The sequence below is a fragment of the Juglans regia genome, chromosome 12 (assembly GCF_001411555.2).
Source record: "Juglans regia cultivar Chandler chromosome 12, Walnut 2.0, whole genome shotgun sequence".
NCBI classification, from domain to species: domain Eukaryota; kingdom Viridiplantae; phylum Streptophyta; class Magnoliopsida; order Fagales; family Juglandaceae; genus Juglans; species Juglans regia.
In genome coordinates, this window is record NC_049912.1 from 19,606,914 (window position 1) to 19,632,563 (window position 25,650).

The window sequence follows — 25,650 nt, forward strand, 5'->3', positions numbered from 1 at the left end:
CAAACGGAGTCGTTTAATGCAAACCGAAGTTAATTGGGCCATTCTGGACAGTTTTGATACTGCTTTGTAATCTGGGCATAACTCTATTATCCGAGCTCCGATTGACACTATTCATGATAGTATGGAACACCAAGACAAAGCTCTACAACTTTTATGTTTTGAGTTTTGAAAGATACTGGCTGCATAAAGGTCGAAATTGGGTTTGAAGTTGACCCACCTGCACTGCTGACGTTTTAGAACGTTTGGCCTTATCGTGCAATTCAAATATGCGATTTAATTGAAGATATTTTGGAGATCTAGTGCACGAAAGTTACATTTGGAAAATACCACTTTCCTAGTTATATTAGGACTATTTTATTTTTAATATTTCTCTTAATTAAGTCAGATTTGGATATGATTATTTGAGGATAATATTTATAATATTTTAGGAGATCTAGTAGGATTCTAATAAGGGGCATGGACGTGTAAAAGAGGGAGAAAATGATCATACTAGGGCATCTCTCTCCCCTCTTCTCTAACTCCTCCTTCCAGTTTTTATGATAGTTTTGTATGGCTAAACTTTCATAATTGGTCGAAGGAAACAGAAACATCGGAATCAATAAAATTGTGAGATCTGATTTATTTTTAGTGTTCAATTTATGCTTTGAGTATCGAATGTTTTTCTATGCCTATTTTCATGATTGTCTCGTTTAATTACTAGGAGGCCTACTAGTTTATTATTCGTTGCAATCTATTGCTAGATTAGACATCAAATTCGTAATTGTTTGATCCCTCTAATTTGTGAAGCAAATAAGATTTGATGATTTGCTGCATCAGAAATTATTAGATCTTAGGAAGAAAGATCGACGAAATTAAATGCAACTGCTTGTGGTGGTGTTGTTTAGCTTCATCGATCTCTCTAATTCTTAAGATTGCTACTAAATTAAACTTTTAGCACTTGTCTTGGGTTGTTTAGTGGTTAAGGTTAATTAGATCGCTTGTTTTCTAATTAACTACGACTAAGGAGAGATAGGAAATTAATTCCAACGGTAAATATTCAAAGTATGAATTAATATATATTTGCATCGATGATCAGTTGTAAAATTTCGATGGTGGATGTTGACTTAGACCAATGTTTGTTCTTTTTATTGATTTCGATACTTTAATTTGAATTGTTTCTTAGTTGTTCTTCTTAAAATTGTTTTCGTTATACTCAAACCCCCCAATCCTTGTTCACGTAGCATAAAACTAGGCTAAATACTCTCTATGGGAATGATCCTTACTTGCACTACAATATGTATTTTTAGGAGTATAGGTTTTATTTTTAGTTGCCTGCGACAGCACACCAGGAGTTTATCCGTGTTAAGAGTCCAAGAGTGGATGGGATGGAGTGGATTTGGCACAAGTTTCTTCCAAAAAAAATTTCTTTATGCATGTGGAAGGCGTGGTTTGGTTGTCTGCCAGTGGATGATCACATTCAGAAACTGGGCATTTCTTTTGCCTCAGCGTGTAACTGCTGTGTTAGAAAAAGGGTAGAGACATTGGATCATGTCCTATGTTCAGGAGAGGTTGCTCATATTGTTTGGAGGAGGGCTATACAGGTGTTGGGCGTTAGTTGCATGAACGTAAATCTTTGGTGGCTGAGAGTTTGACGTTGGCTTTGCTGTGCCAGGCGATCTTCACAATGTGGGCAGCTTATCAGTTACTGCCTTGCTTGATCACGTGGAGATTGTGGTTATCCGATGTAGAGCACGTATGGAGGGAAAGCATGAGTCTATAGATTTGATATGGTTGTTGATTCGATTTTGGCTAAGGCAAGTCTCAGATTCGATTGCCAAAGTTTAGAGATTAAATCATGCGAATGAGGAGTTGTTGGCTACATTGGGTCAGCCTATTATTAACCCAACGGTAAGAAGTCTACATCTAATTTCTTGGAAGAGACTGAAGGAGGGCTAGGCGAAACTGAATGTTGATGGCTCTTGTCGAGGTAATCTTGGGAACTGTGATGGTAGGGGTGTTATTAGGAATGATTTTGGAAAAGTGGTAGTAGCGTTCTCTCCTAAGTTTGGCTTTGGTACAAATAATGAGGCGAAGCTTAGGGCCCTTACTTGTAGGTTGAAACTATGTAAGGAGATGGGAATTACTCACGTTGAGATTGAGAGTGATTCGGCTTTGGTTGTACAGTGGCTTCTTAATAAGTACTACTCGATTGGGTATTTATGGGATTTTTTAGAGGAATTGCTTATGGCTCTTCATGGTCTTAATTACATGATATCACAACTTAATTACATGATATCACAACAATTTAGAGCAGGTAATAAAGTTGCAGATTTTCTAGCAAGGCAAGGTGAAGAGGGGAAAATTTGTATGTATGTGGGTTTCAATGATTTGCCCCTACATATGTGAGGTTTGCTTTGGTTGGATTTTTCTTGGTTTGCCTAGCATTAGGCTTTAATGTCTAATTTGTTTGATGTTGGTTTTATGTTAGTCGGGATTTATTTGTTTGGGATTTTCTTTCACTTTAAGTGGGGGTTTTTAATAATATTTTGGAGATGCTCTCTTTTTTTTTAAATATATATATACATGCCCCTCGCATGCATAGGGTAAACAACAATTCCCACTGAATTATAAACATGAGAAAAGTAGAAATTTAATTAGACCACTAACAGCAAATGAACAACAAAGAAATGATTGTATCAAAATCAAAGTGAGAAAAAGAAAGAAAATTAATACGAAAAATATTCATAATTTTTTGCACAACAATATTTTAAACGAGAAATATTTTTATAAAATAACTTATAAAATTAATAACATCGTTTTGTAAAAATATCTCAAATTTAAGATATAATTATATAAAAAACTGATAAAAATAAGTTGCACGTGTATCGTTAAACAAATATAAGCCATTCCTGGAGTGGAATATTGGTGGAAGTGGGCTTATTGCAAGCATGGAACAATACAACTGTATAATATTTTCTTTTTCCTGGCCACAACACAAAACGGGTCTCCATGGACAAAGTTGAGATTCACATGGATTTGGGTCGGATGAGATATAAAATTCTCATCTTATCGTTATATATTTTTTAAAACTTTATATAAAATATAATAAATAATTTAATTTTTTTAAATTTTAATTTATTTTTTTTAAAATTTTAAAATAATAATAATATTAAAATATAATATTTTAAACTTTCAAATAAAATATAAAATTTTTAACTCATCTCCAAATCTGAATAATAGAATTTATAAATTATTTTTATTTAAAAATTAATTTGAAGACCCAAATCAAATGGAATGGAAGTAGTGGTTGCAAGGTAATGCACATGATCCACTGCAGCAGCCACAAGCAGCCTTTGGCAGCGCAGGGGCATATCATACTGCCAGATTGGGACATATTCTATGCTCATCATTTATTATGTGCTGAATTCCATCCACCCTTGGTCAACATCCATTTGCGGTAGACCAGTCTCTCTCTCCTTTTCCAGTCAAATACGAAATATAATTTTTAGAATTTTTAAAATTTTTAAAATTTATGGTAATTTTATTTTTAATTATCACTTAAATATAAAATATCTTAGTAATTTTTAATATTTTTATTTAATCATTACTCAAACAAAAAAAAATCAATACAATTTTTATAAATATCAAAATAAAATGTAAAAATCAATACAACTTTTACAATTTTTAAGATAAAATATTATTCAAATTATTTTTTAATTTTATAATATTTTTATTCAATCTTTTCTTTTTTTTTTTTGAAAATTCAATAAAATATCTCAACTCAAATTATTTTACTACTATTCACAAAATTATGAGATATTTCAAGTATCCAAACATACCCTTGGCTATTAGTTCAAAGACACTCTTGTCCAAACACTCCGAGTTTCTTTATTTGGGTTTTTAGATTTACCAATTTTTATTTTAAAATGAGATACACGAGATTTGTACATTCTAGTATTGTAAAAATCAATTTTATTATTATTCACAAAATTATGAAATACTCTAAGCGTCCAAACATGCCTCAAGGCTAGATATTGGTTCAAAAGCACTTTTGTTAAGCGTTTGAAAAAAAATATTAACGTTATATATAGTTTTAAAATGTGTAAATTTTATACATTTTTTTTTAAAAAATAGTAAAATTCATTATGTTAGTTTTTTTATGTGAGTTTTAGATTTATCTATTTTTATTTTTAAATAGAATACACGAGGCTTGAACGTTCTAATAGTATACAAATCATTTTCTTAAAAAAAAAAAAAAGACTCAGCTATACAAAATTGAGGTTTTTTAAGCAATTTCTACTTGTTATCAAAAGATTTGTATGGGCATATATGCACACTCATGATCTATACATTTTTCATACAACACAATAATCGCATAACATTATATATATATATATTGGAAAATGATCCCTCTCCCTGGAAAACACACCTTCTAGAATGGTTTTAAAGATGAATAATATTACATACAGTCGTAGAATGCGTAAATGTCGTACAATCGCTTTGAAAAAGAATAGAGTTTACTATTAAAAAATTAATTTCTTTTCATATAGGTCTCATATTTATTTATTTATTTCAAAATAACTACACGACACTTACACACTCATAACTACAATTATCATTCCTCTTTAAAGATTCACAACATAAGTGTCAACTTTACATTACATACTATACGGAAAGCAATGATATAATAATGGCAACTTGCCAACTACGTTATAACTATTTTACTACCATATAATAAAATAATATTTTTTAAAAAAATTCAAACACATTAAAATAATAGAAAAAGTCAGAAAACTAAATAGAATTAATATTTCAATCCCAAGCTTTGATCTCAACCCACCATGACTATGACCTGGCTCTATTATAAAATTAAAAAATTGTTTGAAGGTAGTTTTTCAATATAATATTTATTTTGAAATTATAAAAATTGTATTGATTTTTGTGATTTATTTTAAAATTTATAAAAATTTTATTATTTTTGTGTTTAGATAATAATAGGTAATGATTATATGAAAAAATTAAAAATTTTAAAATTGAAATGTATTTTGTGTATAAATAATGCTTGAAAATGATATTATGAGAAATTTTGAGAATTCTATATTTCATCTCTTTATCTAAAGGTCCTCTTATTCTTCTTGCCCATTAAAAATAAAAGACAAAATAAAAATACGGAGGCCCGAGGGTCATTTGAGAGAAGGAAAATGCTATGAGGCCGCCAAATGTACTGATGGATGTGCCTCTAGTGAATTTAAATTTATTTTTTTAAACCTTTTTTTAACATTCTTAATTATTAAAAAAAAAAAGTACATAACTTTACTAATAATTACGTCTTTAACTATTAAGAAAAATAAAATAAAATATCCGAACAATAATTTTGAATAATAACTTTAAGAAGAACAAATATCATTTTCTTTTTGAAAAATGTAAGTATGATTTTCAAATGTGTTCACTCATATATTTTAATTTTTAATTTTTTAATTTTTTTTAATAATTAAGAAAATGACTATTAATGAATTTATTTTTTTTTAAATTTTTTTAATAGTTAAGGATCTTTAAAAAAAAGTTATGTTACATACAGTCAATTTTACGTACTCTTTACATGTGATTGGTTAAAATAATTATTTTATATTAAAAAAATAACATAATTAATTACATTAAAAAATTACATAAAAAATACATAAACATCTCTGCACATAAAATTTTTGCCCTAACATTGTCCTTTCCATCGTGGATATAACATTATCCTATCTAAATATGGAAGGTGACACCGTGACACCGTGACAGAGACGCTCTGAGCTGCGCAGAATTCGGATGACCAGAGCCTATGTTACTGACAAAAATGGAAGCCATAATTCTGATCCACTGAGATGGTGGTGTTGCCATGCTCGACTGCCAGCATTATGCCCCAGCCCTTCCCACCAGAGAATATACCCTCTTATTTCAAGTTTTTATTTTATTTTTGTTTCTTTTAACTATTATTACAATTACTTATAATTTTATCTATAATATTTATTTCGTTATATTTTTTAATTTAAATTTCATAATTTTTAGTATATCAATAATTTACACGTAAAAGTATAATTTTTTTATAAATTTTTCTTAAATACCGTTTGCATTTTTCTTCTTTTAAATAACCACAAAATCAATATTTCATTTGCCAAGATATTATAGTACAAGGATCAGAATCATCCAAATTTCTTAAAATAATGATAAATCCTGTAACCTCCTTGAGTAAGATACCCTAAAACTGATAAATCTTAGCATGATATTTAATTAAAAGTTTACAAAATTTATAAAAACCCAAAAAACAAAATCCTCCTAATCCCTCTTGGCTCTTATAAAATTTAGAAAAATTATGGCCCCTCTTCAAAAATCATCTGTACCTATCAAATAATTTTTCTCATCAATCATTATTCATTATCCACACCTTATACCCATAAAAAAATAATTCTTAAATATGGATATAGAGGTGAATAGTAACTTATGTATAACAAAACCCTTACCTATCAGCCGTAGACCAAAAAAAAAAGAAAAAAGAACTGGCTCTAATATGTATAAAGATTTTAAAAAAAACCCATATTTTTCTCTTAGAAATGGTAAAATATAAGTCTATGAATGAATTAAATTTCAACTCTTAAAAAAAATCTACAATTCTTCTTAAAGTTCAAAACTTTGACCCTAAGGTTATGTATGTTTTTATAAATCATCTCATCTCATCTAATCTAATTATTATAATTTTTTTAAATTTTTATATAAAATATAATAAATAATTTAACTTTTTTAAATTTTAAAATAAAAATTATATTAAAATAAAAATTATATTAAAATTTATATTTAAAAATATTTTATTCAACTTTTAATTTTTATCACATTTTATTTGTATAAACAAAGGAAGGAGAAAAGGTATGAAAACTAATTGATTCTTCGTAACGTGCGACTTTCTTCTATTTTGTTTTCAGGGCCCATTTGTTTCGATGGAAATCATTTTTGTTTTACGGAAGTCTAATTCAGCAAAATAGTTTTACAAGAAAATAAATGATTTTTTGGAACTTGGTTGTCACTTGTGAATATTTTAATTAGTACGTATAATCTTTTACATAAATTTGAATTTTTTTGTGATAGATTTTCCATAATATTAATGCATTAACTTTAACTTCTGTAATAATTTTTTTTATATATATATTAAATAGGGTTAAATACAAAATTAGCGTACGTGGTTTGTCTAAAATGTCAAAATGCACTTTGTGTGTTTTAATTGAATTTTTTACTCCATGTATTTTTACTATGGATACTTCTAAAGTCACCGCAAGGCTTCCGCGCTGGGAGTTCCCGTTAATGTATTTAATATATAATTTTTTTTTTTTTACATATACTTTTTTAATATTTTTAAATATTTTAAAAAAATCATATCACTATTAAAAAACATTTTTTTTTATCAAAAAATAAAAGAAAAAAAATCCCAGAGGGAGCTCGGGAAGACTAGTATAATCTTTTTACTATTAACTAAACTATTAATCATTTTTTTAGAAATTAAATTATTAATTATGTTGACGTGACAAGCCACATGATATGTCACGTGTTATAAAATTAAAACAGCCTAAATATAAAATCTTAAAACTTAAAAAATAAAAATAAAACTTAAAAAAAAGAAGAAGTAGAAAATAATACAAAAATCTCAAAAGCTATTAAGGAAAAAAAAATAAAAAGATAAAAAATAAAAGTAGTTGTTTAATGTAGGGATTATGAGTAGTAATTTTCTTTGACATTTGAGAGTATAAGATTGGAAATCAGATTTCAAGATTTTCAAGCTAAAATCAATTTTCAGTCAATGAAAACCTATTTCAGTCCATGGAATGAGTTTCCATTTACTGAAATCTTTTTTATCATCTAGATCTCTTTTCCACGACCACAACATTGAAGGAGAATGCTTCTATTTAGACTGAACGTAGAATTCATTACCTGCGAGTTTATCATATATTGCTATTTACTCAAATATGGTTTTAAAGGCGTTGGATGAGATTTTTCTATTTTTTTTTTCTCTCTAAACCCAGTCGACGCCAACTTTTCTCTCTAAACCTCCCGCAACTTTCTGACCGGCTAGAGGGGGTGGGAGCTTCGGCTCCTTCCCCCCTCACTCCTTCCCTCCCCCTCTCTGGTTTCCTTTTATGTATTTGTTTTTATTTTTTTTGTTTTTCCAAACCAAATAAAGGGAGAATCGCCGTTCGTGATCTTTCAGGTCCCTACAGCCAACACGCGTCCCACCAGGAGGTTGCCCAGCCGCCGATCTACACGTCCACCGAACACGGCCCCAATCGGAGTGGAGCGTAGCCCGCATGCGCGGGATGAAAATTTCAGAGCTCGTCGGCGCGTGTCCCTCACACGCCACCAAGGAGCTTTTCGCCGTTGCAATGCGCAGCTGCTCCCGAACCGGCAACTCTGGATCTTCCAAGACCGACTGTCGGTTTTCCCTTCTAAGGCGTTTTTGTGCACTGTTTTTTCCTTTTTACAGTGTTTTCTTAATGTAATTTATTTATGCCTTATCTTTATTTTCAAGAAAAAAAAAAACCAAAAATGTTTGTCCCTTCGGACTTAGGTCCAAAGGGTGTTGTCCCCCCTCTGCTTAGTCGGTGATATTGGGGTTTGGTTTCTCCATAACCCGTCCAGTTGAGTATAGAGTTTTGTGTTTGGTTACTGCAAACTCTGTCAGGTACAGAGTTGTGCTATCTCTTAGACTTCGATCTTTAGAGATAAGCCGTCTGGACTAGACCATGTCAGTCACAATAGTGTCATGGGATTCTACTAATATTTGTAATTGACTTGTTGTTTGAAGTCAAGTTTGTATATCCTCTTTCAATGAATGGAATGAATCCGTTGTTATAAAAAAAAAATTGCTATTTACATGTACGTTCATGTCCTTAAATTTATAAATGTGTTATATAAAATGTATGTTATATAAAATAATAAAACATAGTTAATTATTATGATATCATCAATCACCTCCCAAAAATGAATTACTAGTTCCGACAAAGTAAAAATTCCCTCAAGTTGTTCAAACTTGATAGCCTCAAATGAAAAAGAGATAGACATATAGAATGAGTCTTATAATATTTATTATTCATTTAATTTTGCACAAAATATATATACAACAATTTGAAAGGACCTTAATTTGCTCCGCCAATATTCCACATCGTTCATGTCTACCTTCACAAAAATGATTGAAAATCCTCAACTTATAAGATCCAGAAACTAAATTAGCAGTGCACAAACTCGAGGAGAAAGCTGAATTTACACCCAATATTGGCCTTTAAAACAAATTTGAGCAATTTAATAGTAGTTGAGTCGTTGAATATGGAAGCAAAATAGACAAACATCTCTACCGTGTGGATTGTGCTTGTTGATGTCGTGTTTCACACACCCTTAGGCCAGGTTCCAACAACTCAGGTTTTCACAACAAGCCTTGCAAAGAGAGGAATGTATGTGGCTTTGAGAGCGTGACCTAGGGGTCGTGGGAGCTTCTGATGCCAAAGTCAGTAAACGTTCTTGGAATGTAGTAAATAAGTAAGAAAGTTTAAGGGTCAATGAGAGTTTTCTCGTAGCTAGGATCAGCTATTTATACTAGAAGTTCGGTGAGCAGATCAAGCCTGTCGCTATGAGATCTGGAGTTCTTGTACTGTTCATTTTGTCAAAATCTTTAAATGCAGCGAGGTTTTACGACGATTCCATTAATGTGGTGTGCCGCTTGGGCAGCAAAGCCATTAAATACGATGTGTTTTTCCCTTGGTCCGTTCATACTTTCTCTATCAGCAGATCAACGAACCTTCGCATGACGCGCCTGCTATGTGGGCGGGCACTCGATGACTGGACATTATCTGAGGAACCTCAGACCAACGAGTCCCGACGAGTCCCATCCTCTACTACACCGTCCCTCCCATAGGTCATGTACAACAGATCCTCTTAGTGGGCCGGATCTGTGTCCTTTTGTCCTGGGCCGAGTTTGGCTTGGCTGGGCCTCGGGTAGGGGGAAAATACCCCCACAGTTACCCCGCTAATTCTCATCGAACGAGTACTGTGAGAATTTTATCATGAATTGCCCCACCCTTTTCCCGAGGTCGAGCACTGTTTTTAGTTTTTCTGCTGTCTGGGAAGCTTTTGCGGGCTGGCTACTTCTGACGGCATCTCCTCAAGATGGGCTCATCCTTTCATCACAGCTTTTCAAACTTATTAATAAAGAGGTGTCAGGCGACTTTTCGTGTTGATGTTGCTTCGTGAACTGCATTTCCAGAAATTGGAGCGGCATGTATCCTGGTTGTGACAACTTATGGAAGTCTGCCTGTTACCTTCTTTTATAAAACATGGGAGTGGGCCCCAGCTTGCTCTCATTACTTTATGATTGTCCCGACATTCTTGTCCTTTTGATTCTCATTCTTTTCAACCAATTTCTCTGTTACTTCGCTCTTCGGCAATGATGGCCTCTAAAAAATTCATTCAACCCAACATTTATGCCGACGTTGGTCTAGTGTTTTTGGGCAGTGGGTGGCGCTCGTCTACCGATAAGTCCACATTGGCCTCCTTAGCCTTCACATATTGAGTGCCAAAATCCAATGCCTTTGAAGTTCGGGGTCATGACAAGGGTGCCATTAACTCAGAGGGCCACTACAGCAAGGTATCCCTATACCCTTCCATGTTTTCGTGTGGCTTGAGACTGCCATTTCCTTGCCCCATCCGTAACCTTCTGGACCGCCTGGGATTGGTTCATTCACAACTGCATCCGAACGCCTGGAGGTTATTGATTTGCTATAGCATTATCTGGCAGCGGGTTTTGTTGGAATCCTACCCGGAAGATGGAAGATGCTGACCTTAGTGGCCACAAGTTTCTTCTTGTGCACAAGGTGCTTCTCTTAAAAGGGAACATGTGCAGCTTCAAGGCGTCCCACACCTTAGTTACCTTGGAGCAGCTTTATCGCAAGGTAAAAGACTAGTCCTCCTAATTTTTCTTTGTCTCAGGCCACGGTTGGGAGTTTCTGGTGTGCCAAGTAGGCCATCGAGAGTTCCCTATACGGACAGATTGGGGGATGGTTCTAGAGGATAAGGTCGTGCATCCGATAGCCACCCTTTATGAATCAACGTGCCTTGCGATCGTGCGGGAGTGGGTGCAGAAACACCCCAAAGGCATTCATTCCGAGGTCCTCCTTTCCGAAGAAAGTCTGGAAAGTTCCTTGCCTCCTTTGGGGTACCTTTCTTCTAGTGACAGGTCATTGGTTGTGCAGCCACAGGTCGCTTTGCTCCAGAAGCATTCCTCTGAGACCCCACCTGCAGACAAGACCTCGAGGAAGAGGGCTCCCACGCACTTCTCTCTAAACTACTGGGAGAGAAACCGGCCGCTGCCAGTCTGACACGAGGCTTTTCCTCGCGACTAGTTGCAAAGGAGGATAGGCTGGGAATCTCGGGCAGCCTGCCATGATCAGTGAGGCACCGCTGAGACATGGAAATCTCCTCAGAGTATTTCACGCTCTTCCTGGGAGAGAGAGAGAGAGAGAGGCAGCACTCTTCTTTTTGGATGTCTCCCCTTTCCTCATCTCGTTCGGCTGTTGGGAGTCACTTGCATAAGGAGGCCAGGGAGGGAGGGTGAGCTTCCGCCGACCATCATGCGGATGTTGAAGGTTACATAAGAGGTCAGTCCTTTTCCATTGTTGAGATTCTCGGGAGTCCGACGTGTTCCATTGCAGATTCTTCAATTTAGGCTGACAGCGGTCCGAGTATCCCTGTTATTGACCCACTTACTCATGCGGTATCTCTCGTAGGCGGCGACTCTCTTCCGAATGCTACCATCGACTTGTTCACGGGGCACTTAAGTGAGGACTCGATCGCTCCTTCCAAGGTTCCTGGGGAGCTCCCCGAATTTGCTGATCTTGTGGAAGCCCTTCCTTCCTTATCTCAACTGGCCATGGAAGGGAGCCGAGATGGTGTTGTTGGGCAGATTGTCGAGTGTCTATTTTCTTTCTTCTGTGAGGTTTGATTTTGCATTTCTTTTGTCCTGTTCTTCCTCCTTTCTTAGTATTGATTTTGCGTCTTCAGGGCACTTCTCAACTCACCAACTTTATTGTGGATAATCAAGGGGCATCCACCTTGGACTGTGCTCACAGCGACAAGGAAGAGAATGAACAGCTAAGATCTGAACTTGAGGAGAAGAGGCAGGACTTGTCGTGTGAGCGAAAGAAACTGAAAAAGTTGGAGCATCGTCTCCGGAAGCACAAGCAAAACTGGTTCTCAACTCTACGTGATAAGGCGTGGGGGCAAGGGATTAATGAGGGCCGCAAATCGATGCGGTCATTTCTTCTTCAGAGTCGGAGCTGCGTTCAAGATCTTTTACCAAGTTCCTCCAGTGACTTGCGCCTGGCGACATCCCCACCAACGAGGCATCCTTTAAATCCAACCGCGATCTAGGGAGAAATGAGATGACGACTGCTTTCATACCCTTGCCGGTGTCAGAGGATACAACCAGCCTCGTTCATGTGGCCATTGAGTTGTATGCGCCTTGTTGTACTCTCCTCTTTTTTCTTTGAACATGTATCCGCATTTTGTTGTTCGGCGGCTTGTACATAGATACATACTAGTTAATGCACATATTTTTGCTTGTTATGCCTTTGCTTTTGTTTCTTTTTCCTTTCTTCCTTGTCGTTGTGTGGTCGACCTGAGGAACATAGGTAACGGGGTCTGTAGTGCCCTTGCCTACCTCGCTAGCCGATCACGTTGAGCTTGTTTTTCCACTGCGGATGTAAGCTCCTGGAACACAGCTATTGTTGTGGTTGTTATTCTGGTGGTCGTGCCGGTTTTGCCTTGATTTTTCTCCCGGCCTACCCTGCTGGCATCTTCCGCTTTGCTGGGGAAGATTATGCTGATGGAGGCTTCGTTTTTCATGCGACTAGGGGCCAGTTTACATTCTTCCGCAAGCAAGGCAAGACAACCTTCTAGGTATGTCCTCCCTTTTAATTTTACAGGAGGGGAAGTTGTTGCCGAGGTTCCCACTCAGTGGAGTTGACTTTATTGATTGGTACCAATTAATTTTTGCACCATAGAATATAGTTGCGTTAGTGAAATAGAATTCATACAAGTTTTAAGGGACAAAGTAGAGTATTTAACTGCTGCGGTTGGCATGGGTTGTTAGGTCGACTTCTGAACAGTCTACCTTGTTGGTTATTCGTTGTTCCTAGGCTGGGTAGCACTTAGATAGGAACAAGTCCTTTATAGTATGGTTACCCCACTAGTTTTTTTTGGACGAGTCTGGGAAGAATTCTTCTTATGCTCTGTTAATTTTCTGGCTTGTTCGATCGTGCACTGGGCGACATTTGTTTTTACGTACATGGCGATACACCGCCAGTTACATTTCCTCATTAAACGGTGTCGCTTCGATTTCTGCATTATGGTTTCATTCTTTATTAGCATTAACTCCGCTTGTCACATCAACAAATACGTACTGCAGCGGTTGCGATAATTAACGGATTCTAGTTCTCTAGAGAGGGGATACGTGGCATTCGATGGTGATTAGTGGAGTTATGACGATTGAGTAGGTCAAGCTCCCGCCTCGCCTATATAAGGACCTTTCTCCCACTTAAATTTTCTATCATACTCACTTTTGCCCTCTTTTCCTTTCGAAGTTCTTTCACATTTTTTTCCGATCCCCCATTGCTCTGATGTACTCTTCTCATATTAGTGGACGATAAATCCTCTGGTGGCACTTAGGCCGCTGCTAGTTACGGTGGTCCTTATGTTAGAGGTCGAGCCACCCATTTTTTGTTGGTGGAGCTTCGGACCTTTCGTTCTCGTTCTTGCCCTTTTGCTTATTGTGCTTCCTCGTTCTCGCCCTTTTGATTACGAGGCTCCACTCCAAAAGCTTCTCTGCATCCAACCTCGTTGTCTAGTTGTTCGCAATGGAAAAGTGCTTTTCTTGCTCTTGCCATCCATCTCCCTCCAATTTTTCTTCTTTGGATACCAGAATCTCTTTGACTCGGTTGAAATCCTTTGGCAAAGCTGGCCCCGAGATGTTCCAGTTCTTGGCACTGTCTTCACTACTATTCACAACACAAACGACCGCAGTTTACTGTCTGGTTTCCTTGCGCCCAAGAGAGCTTTTCCACTAGAACACTTCTCCTCCTTAGAGCCCGTACGACCATATGGCATAACTTGTCTTTTGTGGTCCGTTTACTTTCTCTAGCGTTATCGACACGTCATTATGGTGGCATTATTTGATCTATGTTGCACCTGTAAGGTCGATTCCATCGGTTCTGTGGTTATGTAGTCGTCTCTCATGGCTGCTGAGTCGATCTCAGTAGGGTTTGCGGTCTCAGATCCTTCCAAGGACTTTTCTCTTATACGTGTGTGCGTGGAGTAGATGGCACTACAGGCAGTTCATTGGAATGTACGAGCTTCCTGGTGTGAATTATTCTTTGTAGTTCAGTAGTTTCATGCGGTCTCGTGATGTAAATTTTTCCTTATAATTTGACTTCTTATTTTATATTTTGCCTTTTGCATTGTGATAAAGTTAATAAAATGATTTTGTGAACCCAACTGTATACTTTCCACATATTGTTTTCAGCTTTTCCCGTAGAGTTGTTTACGCGTCTTGCTTACTGTACTGTTTCCATATTTTCTTTTTTGCGTTATTTCCACATTTTTCTTGCTATATTTCTTCTCTCATTTCCAGCCACTCTTTTTTTTTTGTAACCCTGCATTAAGTAATAAAGTAAGTATGTGTATCCGGCTGTACATTCTCCATATTTTCCTTGCTTGCTTATGCTTTGTGCGGCTTCTTTTCTCAATACTTTGCTTCTTTTCCATAGAGCTTTCTCTCTTCAGGTAGTCGTAAGATTCAAATCAGCACTCCATTGGAGAGGGGTCGGGCTACGTCAAGCTAGCCTGCCCCTTTTTTATTCTCTATGGAGGTAACTTCTTCGGACTGCCAGTGGAGTAGTCTGCTCCCTCCCGCGACCAAGTGCGGGTTAGTCCTCAGCTACTCGACATCAGAAATTTTACCTTACTCATAAGTGTCAATAGGCGAGAGCAGGTACAATAACAAACTGCCCGAAAACTTACCTCTTCACGGGACACTATAGAGAAGGCGCCACTGTTTGTCGTGTTTTGCACACCCTTTGACAGACTCCAACAACTTAGGTCTTCACAACAAGCCCTGCAAAGAGAGGAACGTATGCGGCTTTGAGAGGACGGCCTAGGGGCAGAGAGAGCCTCCGATGCCAAAGTCAATAATTGTTCTTGAAATGTAGTAAATAAGTAAGAAAGTTTATGAGTCAGAGAGAGTTTCTTCGTACCTAGGATCATCTATTTATACTAGAAGTTCAGTGAGCAGATCAAGCATGTCGCTATGAGATCTGGAGTCCTCGTACTATTCATTTTGTCAGAATCTTTAAATAAGGCGTGGTCCTACTACGGTTCCTTTAATGTTGCATGCCGCCCGGGCGACAGAGCCATTAAATGAGGCGTGGTTCTCTAGCCTTCTCCCCTTGGTCTGCTTTTCTCTTGGTTTGTTCATGCTTTCTCTGTCAGCAGATTGATGATCCTCCACATGTCATGCTCGCTCTGTGGGTGGGCACTCGATGACTGGACATTATCTGAGAAACCTCAGACCAATGAGTCCCGACAAGTAGGGGTGTAAATTTAAACTGGAAAACCGGTCCGGAACCGGTTCCTATTTTATGAAAACCAGCCAGATCCGGTCCGGTTTCAATTCCGTAGTTTTTGGGATCGGACCGGTTGGAAATATATATATATAAATTAATTTCATATATTATACAAAATATTTTTATATATAATACATAATTATATATTATATTTTTATATATAATATATAAAATTATATATCATATATGAAATAATTTCATATTATAATTTATAAAATTATAACATAAAATGTTAATTTTAAATATGAACATTTGTAATTTGTTTGATCATAGGTTATTAATATAATTATATATAAGATAATGTTGTTATAATTTATAAAATAAAAGTTTAATTTTAAAGATGAAAATTTAATTGATCATATGCTTTAAATATAATATATATATATATATATTAAATTATTAATATCATTTTATCATAAGAATTAACACTTTATCATATGTTTTTTACATTTAAAAAAAACTGGACCGAGCCGGACCGGAAAAATTAGAGGTACCAGTTTAGGAGGGTAATCAGTGTGTAATCGGTTTTAAAAAATGTAAAACCGGTACATACCGGTTCTGTCCTAAATTTTGTCCAAAACCGGACCAGACCGGACTGGTTACACCTCTACCGACAAGTCCCATCCTCGGTTGTACTGTCCGTCCCATAGGTCATGTACATGGGATCCTCTTAGTGGGCTGAATCTGTGTCATTTCATCCTGTGCCAGGCTTGGCTTGGCCTCAAGTAGGGGAAAAATCCCCCCACAGTACTAAATATAGTAATGGGTTGTGTAAGTGTTGTGCACTCCTTTTGAAAAAGAATAGAGTCTACTATTAAAAAATTAATTTTTCATGTAAGTCTCATATATACTCTTTTTTTTTTTTTTTTCAAAATAAGTGCGTGGCGTTTACACACTCTATAATTGTAAATATTTATTCTCTATTTTATATGTCTATCTTTTTTTTACTATATACGCTAGAATTCAATCGAGATGAAGTTTTAGACTTGAATGCCATATGCCCTTACAAGTTTCTGAAGACAAGCAGCAAAGAAGCTTATAGGGGTTAGTGTTTTGGTTATGGGAATAGAGTAATATTATGTATAGTCTCCATTTAAGAACTGCACATAAGTCTGGATAATTTTATATTTAAAAATTTTTTAAAATTATAATAATATCTTTTTAAAATTATAATAATTTCTATTTAATGAAATATATCAATGGATGTTCATATGCATCCATCATTTAAAGATAGCAAATAAAATTTCTCTATAAAAATATCCCTGATCCAACCTTTTCGCCCTTTCTTCCCTTAACAATTTCTTAGCATAAGTCGTTCTCTTTGCCTACCCTCACCCAACTTTTTTTTAGGGGGCCTCCAGTTTCTTCATTTGCAGATAAGGAATGGTTTAGATTTAGATACGAGTTAAGATAGTTTGTGAATAATAAAATAAAAGTTAAATTATTTATTATATTTTGTATAGAAATTTAAAAAAATTATTTTAAAATTTGAAAAAATTGAATTATTTATTATATTTTATGTGAGAATTTGAAAAAATTGTAATAATGAGATGAGATAAGTTGAGGTGAGTTAAGATGGGTTATGAATATAAACGAGACCTTAGTACTAGTTTGAATAATGGAGTATTCTACTTTTATTTATTATTTTATTATTATTATTATTTATATATTTTTTACTATTATTTATTATTATTTAATATTTTATAATTATTTTTTTATTATTATTCACAAAATATTTAAAATCACTTCACTATCCAAACACAACCTTAACTATAAATACATGGCTTGTACAACATCACCTTACCACCGTACCATGTGTACCCATTGTAATCTTGACCAAATTAATAATTGTGACCTGCAGCTGTGCTTTATTGCATATTCTTCTTTATAGCAACAAGCCATGCATGGTAATTAATTGTGGCTTCCAATTAATGGGTCTATTCGAGCCTTTTTTACTCTAAAATGATACATTTAAATTTGGTGAAATGTCATATGGATTATAATCATCATTAAGAAAAATACAAGTGCTAAACTTACAGAGATATCTCAAAAAAAAAAAAAATATCACAACGTCATGCAGTTTGAATCTATTTTACGCTAAATAAAGTTTTGATATCTGATGCATCACAGCGGTACATTTGTGGGATCTTTCGTAAACTAACCGTTCCAAGGGAATATTTGAAATATTTCTTCTCATTTTATTTTATTTTCTTTCCAAACATCATTTAAACATAAATATTTTCAAATTAATCATTACAACTTTTTCAAATTAATTATTATAATTTTTTCAAAATTTCAAATAAAAAATATTTTAATTTTTTCAAATTTTAAAACAAAAGTGTATTAAAAAAAACTATATCTTAACAATATTATAATTTTTATTCAATTTTTTTTCTCATTTCTCAAAATCCAATAAATACTTGACTCAAATTATTTTACTACTATTTATAAACTATCTTATTACTATATACAAAATTTTCATATCATCTAATTTCTCATGCATCCCCTAAAAAAAGTAAAGAAATGTTGTGTGCAGTTTGGATAGTGAGTTAAGTTAAAATGAGTTGAGATAAATTGAAAATTAAATAAAATAATATTAAAATATTATTTTTTTAATATTATTATTATTTTAAATTTTAAAAAAATTAAATTTTTTATTATATTTTTTTACGAAATTTTAAAAAAAGTTATAATCATGAAATAAAATGAGATGAAACATATCTTATATCCAAACGGGATGCGTCAACTGACCATGACATAATGCAAAATAGAACAACTAAATCCTCATTTAGTTACACAAATAAAATGAAATGAAATGAGATAAAAGTTGAAAGTTGAATAAAATATTATTTTTTAATATTATTTTTAATTTATAATTTGAGAAAATTAAATTGTTTAACATATTTTTTTGTAAGAATTTGAGAGTATTTTAAATAAGATGTAATTAGATAAATTAAGATGATTTGTGTAAGTTAGCGAGAGAAATTAGGACCATTTAGCAATAATTTATGGGGAAAAAAAGAGTGAAACAAATTTTCCAAGTACCACACATTATAAAAGTGATTTTAGCCATTAAATTAAGGGGTCACATCAAGTTGGAGTGACTAAACTATATACGTAAATCTTAATCATCACCAAGGCCATACCTAAGAAATAACCCTTTTTTTTCAAAAAAGAAAAAAAAAAGAAAAAGAAAAAGGTTAGTCCTATTCTTCACCTTGTCTAAAGAGTCCTCACAAAGAAAGAAAATGCCAATCGTGTCCCCCACCTCCGTTTTTCTCTCACCCTCACTCTGTTTCTTCCACCGCAGTGCGGGATGTCCCCACCTTTCGAGAAGAAGACTTCTTTTTGGTCATATCTGCTTTGCTTTTCCCACTCTTCTTCAATCCCAAGACCTCCATCATTCTCCGAAGGAGCTTCTTCGTAAGCCCACCTCCACGCGTCTTTTTCACGACCACTCGAGCCTTCGACGAAGGAGCCTTTTCGCTTTCCGCCTTCAACCGCTCGACGAAATTTCCCACGGAAGCCCCAACCCTCTGAAACGCAGCAACAAGCTCCGGGAAAAGCTTCTCTATCGACGTTTTGAATTTTTCCGACGCATCAATGATCGTTGAAGACGAAGAAGACGATGACCCATGTATTCCATAATACCCGACTCTAACACTACCAGCTCTATAAGCATCACAAGCCCTTAGTATTATGTCCCCTCGCTCCCGAAAATGCCTGGCCACGAAGTCCCCATAATTCTTCGGTGGCCTTCGAAGCAATAACAGCATTGTCTTGCACGATAAGATGAACACGTCCTCGTTATATGCCTGCGACCTCTTCTCCCAGATAGACCGACCCAACATCCCGTGACCCGGTTCGTTAAAGTAAGGTTTTTCGTTGAGAACCAGCGCTTGGATGGAGAGCAAAACCTGGAGCACCGTGGACTCGGATGGGTTCCACTTCTCGTTCTTCTTGCCGGCCCAGGTGTTGAGCAGGGACAAGCACACCCGCCCGTTCGCGTACAGGTTCGGGTTGAGTCTCATCCCGTAGGAGCGGTAATGGACCTGGGGCGGGCGATTCGGGTAATCAGCGGGGAAGGCGATGTCGAAGAAGAACAGCCCATCGTGGTAGGGTGTACCCGCGGCGCCGACGATCACGGCCCTGAGCAGATCCACGCGCTTCTCGTATGCTTGCACGAAGATCAACTCCGGTAGATTCTTCTCCAGGATCCTCCACTCTTGCATGATCTTCTTGTGGGTCCTAGCGTTCCCATTGACGAAGCAATCTCCGCAGTCCTTTTTGGGAGTGTTCAGGTTGAGGTAGGAGTGGTCAGAGTCGTCAGAGACGACGTCGAATCGGTTGAACGACGAGTCCACCATCTCTTCTATCTCGCCGTTCACGGGGAGAGCCATCGTCTATTTCAGTGTTTTAGTAAATATAGAATTTGGTGGAAGGCACAGATGATATCATGATAGAGGTGTGAGTGCTGAGAAAGGCGAAAGTACCTTTGCGGTATGGGAATGTTCTTTTTTGTTTTTTTTTTTTTTTTTTCAAGTGATTCAAAGTGGGGCCCACCACAGATGAAAATGGACGGTGATGCAAGGAATAACATTATGGTTGACATGTGAATGGATGTGCTTAATCTATTCCATTATTACCCCGTCCAATTTTAAAAGGCGAAAATTCTATACTCCATGTTATTAAATTATGATATAATATAAAATAATTTTTATTATAAAATATATTTAACTTATTAGATAAAAATACATCAATTTATAAATTAAAAATTTTATATGCAGTCATTTTTACCTATTCTTTTGTGAACTTCATTCATGTGATTGTTGCATTATTTTTTTAATATAAAATAATTATTTTGGTCAATCATATTAATAGAATACATAAAAAATATGTAAAAGTGACTGTATATAACAAAATTCTATATGAATATATTTAATAAAAAAAATTTGTAACTATAACACTTTTCGGAATAATAGGATACAATATATTATAAACTTTTTTTTTCTTTTATTTAAAAATAGATTCGATAAATCAAATTAGGTGCTCTAAGATTCTTACTTATATACCATATACTGCCTGAACCATATTATACCATCCATATGTGATATTTTCCCTAATCATTAAAGCAATTATTATTTTTTAAAATAATAAATTCTAAAATTTGATGACTAATACAATATTTGTACGATATAATTAGCGTAATACGATGATCTAGTATATAGCATTTTCAGATTGAAAAAAAAAAAAAAAGTTATTATCTGATGTATTTTGGCTCTCTTTTTGAAAGACTTTTTCAACATATTACATACATTGACTTTAGCTTTTGGCTCAGATAACTTAACATTCTAAACATTCACATTTTTATGAATGATTCCTAAAATAGGTTCTTATATTTAATTTTATTACGGGACAATCTATTTGTTAAAAATATCTTAATATTTATAAGAAATGATATTTGCAATCATAAAGTACGTAGTACCGCACTCTTTTAAAAAAAAAAAAATGAGTATATATGAGACTCACGTGAAAAAATTATTTTTTTTCTTTTATAGTGGACATCGCTTTTTTCAAAAAAATACGCAGCAGTTACACAACTCGTAATTATGTCTAGCATTACTCAATATTTATCTCTTCAAGTGCATAATTGTTTTTTAATATTAGCTATTTAAAAGTTAAATCAAAAGGTGACAGAAAAAATATATAAATTATGATTTTTTTTTTCATTTTCCAAATTATAGAATATACATGGTACTGTTTGATTTAATTTCTTGACTTTTCATTTATGACTGAATATAAGTATTTGATTTCCTGAAATAAAAATAGTGCATCACTTTTAATTTATATACACTTTTGCAAACAGTGACAATCAAATAAATAAAAAAGTAAGCATTTAGATTTAGGAAAATTAATATTGTAAATATCATTTGGGTTTTGATAATTTTTCAAAATGATATTTGAAGTACTTAGTACCCATATATTATAATGGTGATCTATGCATTCAAATTTCTTTATTTCATCAAGGAAAATTGTTGGCATGGCACGCACTTACCATCATGTCATGATCGAATATGCATAGTCACATGTCAGATCAATAGAAAATACTTTAGTCCAATTCATGTATTGAGTGACATTATAACAAGAAGGACATGAATATTCTAAGTTGAATTAAATTAGAATATCATATAAAAGAACAAAACTAAAGTAAAACTAAAACGAAGAATCTCATTTGAAGAGGAATGGAACATGATATATAAAAGCATCAAACTTAACTAGTATTTCATCAAATGGGTGAAGAAGCATGCAGATACCCAAAGATTTTCACTCGGAAATTTATTCTCTCTGTTTCACTTAGAATAGTAGTTCTACATGTATTTCTTTTACTTATAATTTTACTTACAAGATCTGTGTAATCGGTTTTCTTTTTAAATACAAATTTTAAATTTCATAATTTTCAACGTATCAATAACCGACATGTTAGCATGTATTATTATATAAGTAAAGATTGCAAGTACGAATAGCATTTTTTTACTTAAAATGGGTGGTATCCATTTATTGAGAACTATTTTATTTCACTAGTCGGTTTAAGCCCCATTTGGATAGCGAGATGAGATGGTTTTAGATAAAAGTTAAAAATTGAATAAAATATTATAAAAATATTATTTTTCAATATTATTATTATTATTATTTTGAAATTTAAAAAAGTTGAATTAATGTTTTATTATATTTTGTGTGAAAATTTAAAAAAATTATAATAATGAGATGAGATGAAATCGTTTTTGTATCTGAACAGGACATTAATGATTTCATGAGGAAATTGTTGAGTCTCTTCCATGAAACTTCTTGTAACTTCAATGCTGATTAATGCACAATTGACGAATCTCTCCCTTGAAACTTCTTAGAACTTTGGTGGTTAATGCTTGCCAAACAAGGTTTATAGACATCAATTTAATTAGGTCCAAACTCTCCCGAAATTGATAGATCTCACGAATTCTCAAAGCTTTCTAAGTCAAATCCATGAAATTAAATGCATTCATTCACTTTTCCATCGGAGCCTTTTCTATTTTTTCAAAAATGTGACGTAGAGCGCAAATGGGTCTTCAAGACCTTTGGATAAAAGCGGGAAAAAGTTATACACCAAATTACACGGTGTAGACTAGAGACAGACTTGTAGAGCACCGAATAGACTATGCACACTACGCTACGCATCTAATTACCTCCCTTGTAGTAATAATATTAATCATCTTCTTAATTATTTTTATTGTGACATTGAATAATTAATTAATTAATTAATAAGTAAATAATGAAAGGATGGTGATTAATAAAATGAAATAATGAAAGGATGGTGATTAATAAAACAAATAATAGCATTACACTTTTTTATGCAATAATAACAAATTATAAGACATTTTAGTCATATTACTTATTATTTTAATATATTTTTACAATATAATATAAAAATATATCTTTTATTACTCATCTTGACGTGAAATTTGTCTTGGGTATAAATATTTTTAAAATCAAGTCAGGAAGTCTTCCACCCGACACTACGCGTAATCGTATATAAAAAATATTTTTTTGATGGTTGTACGTCGTATGCATGCTCTTTTGTTCTTTGCATCAGCAAGTTATGGAAATCTATTGATGTGTCATTCTTGTTAATGCCAAAAATTGTACAACAGTCCAAAAAGAAAGGATGAGGGAGGGGCCCATCCCTGAAGGGCTCAGGCTCGAAGAGGCCAAGCTAAAGAACTCCAGACCCAAGGACGAAGCTAAGAGTCCAGACATGAGAATCAAGTGCCGAGTCTGTGACCGCAAACCTATCCAGGAATGCCTTTTAGTGCCGAGCTCGAATATGCCAATGAGGTCGTCTCGGGGCTCGGCAGCTTAACGAGCCCTACTGTAAGGCACTGGGCAAGACGCACAGCTACACGCGGACGGCTGAACGTGCTCGGTCACAGACTTGTCAGACTCAAGGCACACTGCACTCAAATGCATGTGTCAGGAGACTCGACACTCAACGACGCACCCCATGTACAAAGGACGGCTCGCCCATGACCTGACACCCAACCTTGGCAGAAAGCAGCAGGACAGTGGTAGGACCCCATGTTTTGTGGCTCATGGCCAAGCCACTAGCCATGTCAGCCACATCCCTGTTAGCCGTGCCAACCATGCCCATAGCCCATGCCATGGGCCAGCTTAGGCCACCAAGGGCCAAAACATGTCACGGGCCACATTGGTCATGCAAGACCTTATCATTTTATTATTTTTATTTATTTTATTTAATAATATTCCAAGAGACCTATTGGGGATTTCCACTTTGTAATCTCTATAAATAGGACCCTTAGGCATTGAGTTGAAAACTTTTGATCATTTGACATTTTTCCCAATGTGGACGGTTTAGGCTTGTTCTTGTGAACACTTCGGTGTTTTTGCACTTAGGCTACTTGGGTGACATTCGTGAACCCCAAGGAGAGGATCATAACCTTGCAATTATTTGAATAGGTGTTGTTTCATCTATCTATCTTTTGATCATTGTTTCATCATCACCTTGAAATCCGTGGATAAGTGTGATTCTATTTTTATTCAATATATGATGTTTATTCAACTCTTGTGAAATCTGTGGATCAATTATTGAATTATTATCATTTGGTTCATTCAAGTTCTTAAGTATTATCACTTTGCTCTTGGGTGTTCTTCATTGAGTTATTGGTGTTCTTTTCATTGTTGCTCTTCCAATCTATCCAAAACTATTTTTCGACCAACCCAAGTGTTTGTCCATTTTCCATAAATAATTTGTTCCATACACTTTGCCCTAGCCGTAACCCATTTTCCTTATTGGTCACATTTAAATTCGGCAATCACTTGCCTTATTAGAATTGCTCTAGCCGCCCATTTCACTTCCCATATTAGTGTTCCTATAATTTAGGAACCCTAATTGCCCTCATCTTACCATTTCCTTACTTACCATATTCGGCCATCATAAGCCTTCCCTCCATCAAACACTAGCCGCCCACCTCAAGGCCTATAAGGAAACTCATTACTTTTAGGAGTCTTGACTTCCTCATATTCAAATTCAAATTCCAATTCAAATCCCTAAACTCAAGGAACCACTCTTACCAAATTCAAATTCAAATTCCTAAACTTAAAGAACAACCCTAGACTTATTCAAACTCCATCTCATCTCCATAATCCAATCCCTTAAATCTCTCAACTTCTTCCAATCCATCTAGTCAACCAAGATCATATTCCAAAACCGAACCACCCTAACATTAAACCAAACCCAAAGTCGGCTAACCCTAGTCCCATTCATCCACATCATCCTCAAATCCTAACAACTCATCCTAGACTCCAACCCTAATCCATCTCTTCCAATCTCAAAATCCTCCTTAGCCACCACACCAAACATTAGCTACACTACTCTATTCAAACCCTAATCATCATCCAAGAGGCCCCAACATCAAGGGCAACCCTCAAGCCGTTCACATTGCATCAATCACTCATAATCATCATTTAGAACACCCATTCCATCATCATCATCATCATTCCATCACTCAAACACTAAACCTTCATTAACCTAGGAATCCTTCATTGCCATTATTGTTCAAAGGCCAAGTAAGAGGGCAAGGTCACTCGATCATCATCCTCACCAAGGCGAGCTTGTGGACTTAGTGTTTAGGGACAAGACCGGGGTCCCTAACAGATAGGCCTAGTACGACTGACACACCACGATCTCCTTCAGCCGCCAAAGCCGCGGGCTAACACATTGTGGCAAGAGAAAATGAGTGGCAGCAGGTCTGACACCAAACACGCCACGATCTCCCACAGCAGCAAGACCCAGATTAGGTATAAATAACGGGCATCCCTTCTACGGGAGCTCTCTCTTAATATTTTATTATTCTTACTATTCTTCAGAGTTGTTTTTATCACTAGAGAATCGTTCACTGACTTTGGCATCGGAGTGACCCCAGATTTC

At 35.0% G+C, this 25,650-nt stretch overlaps 1 protein-coding gene across 1 annotated transcript; it reads right to left on the bottom strand.

Moving 5' to 3' along the window:
• Nucleotides 1–18,682: 18,682 nt before the first annotated feature.
• Nucleotides 18,683–20,259, bottom strand: LOC108994701 (putative ubiquitin-conjugating enzyme E2 38). The gene has a single exon (XM_018970017.2). The coding sequence runs from the start codon at nt 20,069–20,071 to the stop codon at nt 18,959–18,961; it is 1,113 nt and encodes a 370-aa protein (XP_018825562.1). The 5' UTR covers nt 20,072–20,259; the 3' UTR covers nt 18,683–18,958.
• Between the last annotated feature and the right edge of the window lie 5,391 nt (nt 20,260–25,650).

Bases quoted from the DNA above. Each gene is read 5' to 3' on its own strand.
- LOC108994701 (XM_018970017.2), bottom strand. From the start codon at position 20,071: ATGGCTCTCCCCGTGAACGGCGAGATAGAAGAGATGGTGGACTCGTCG.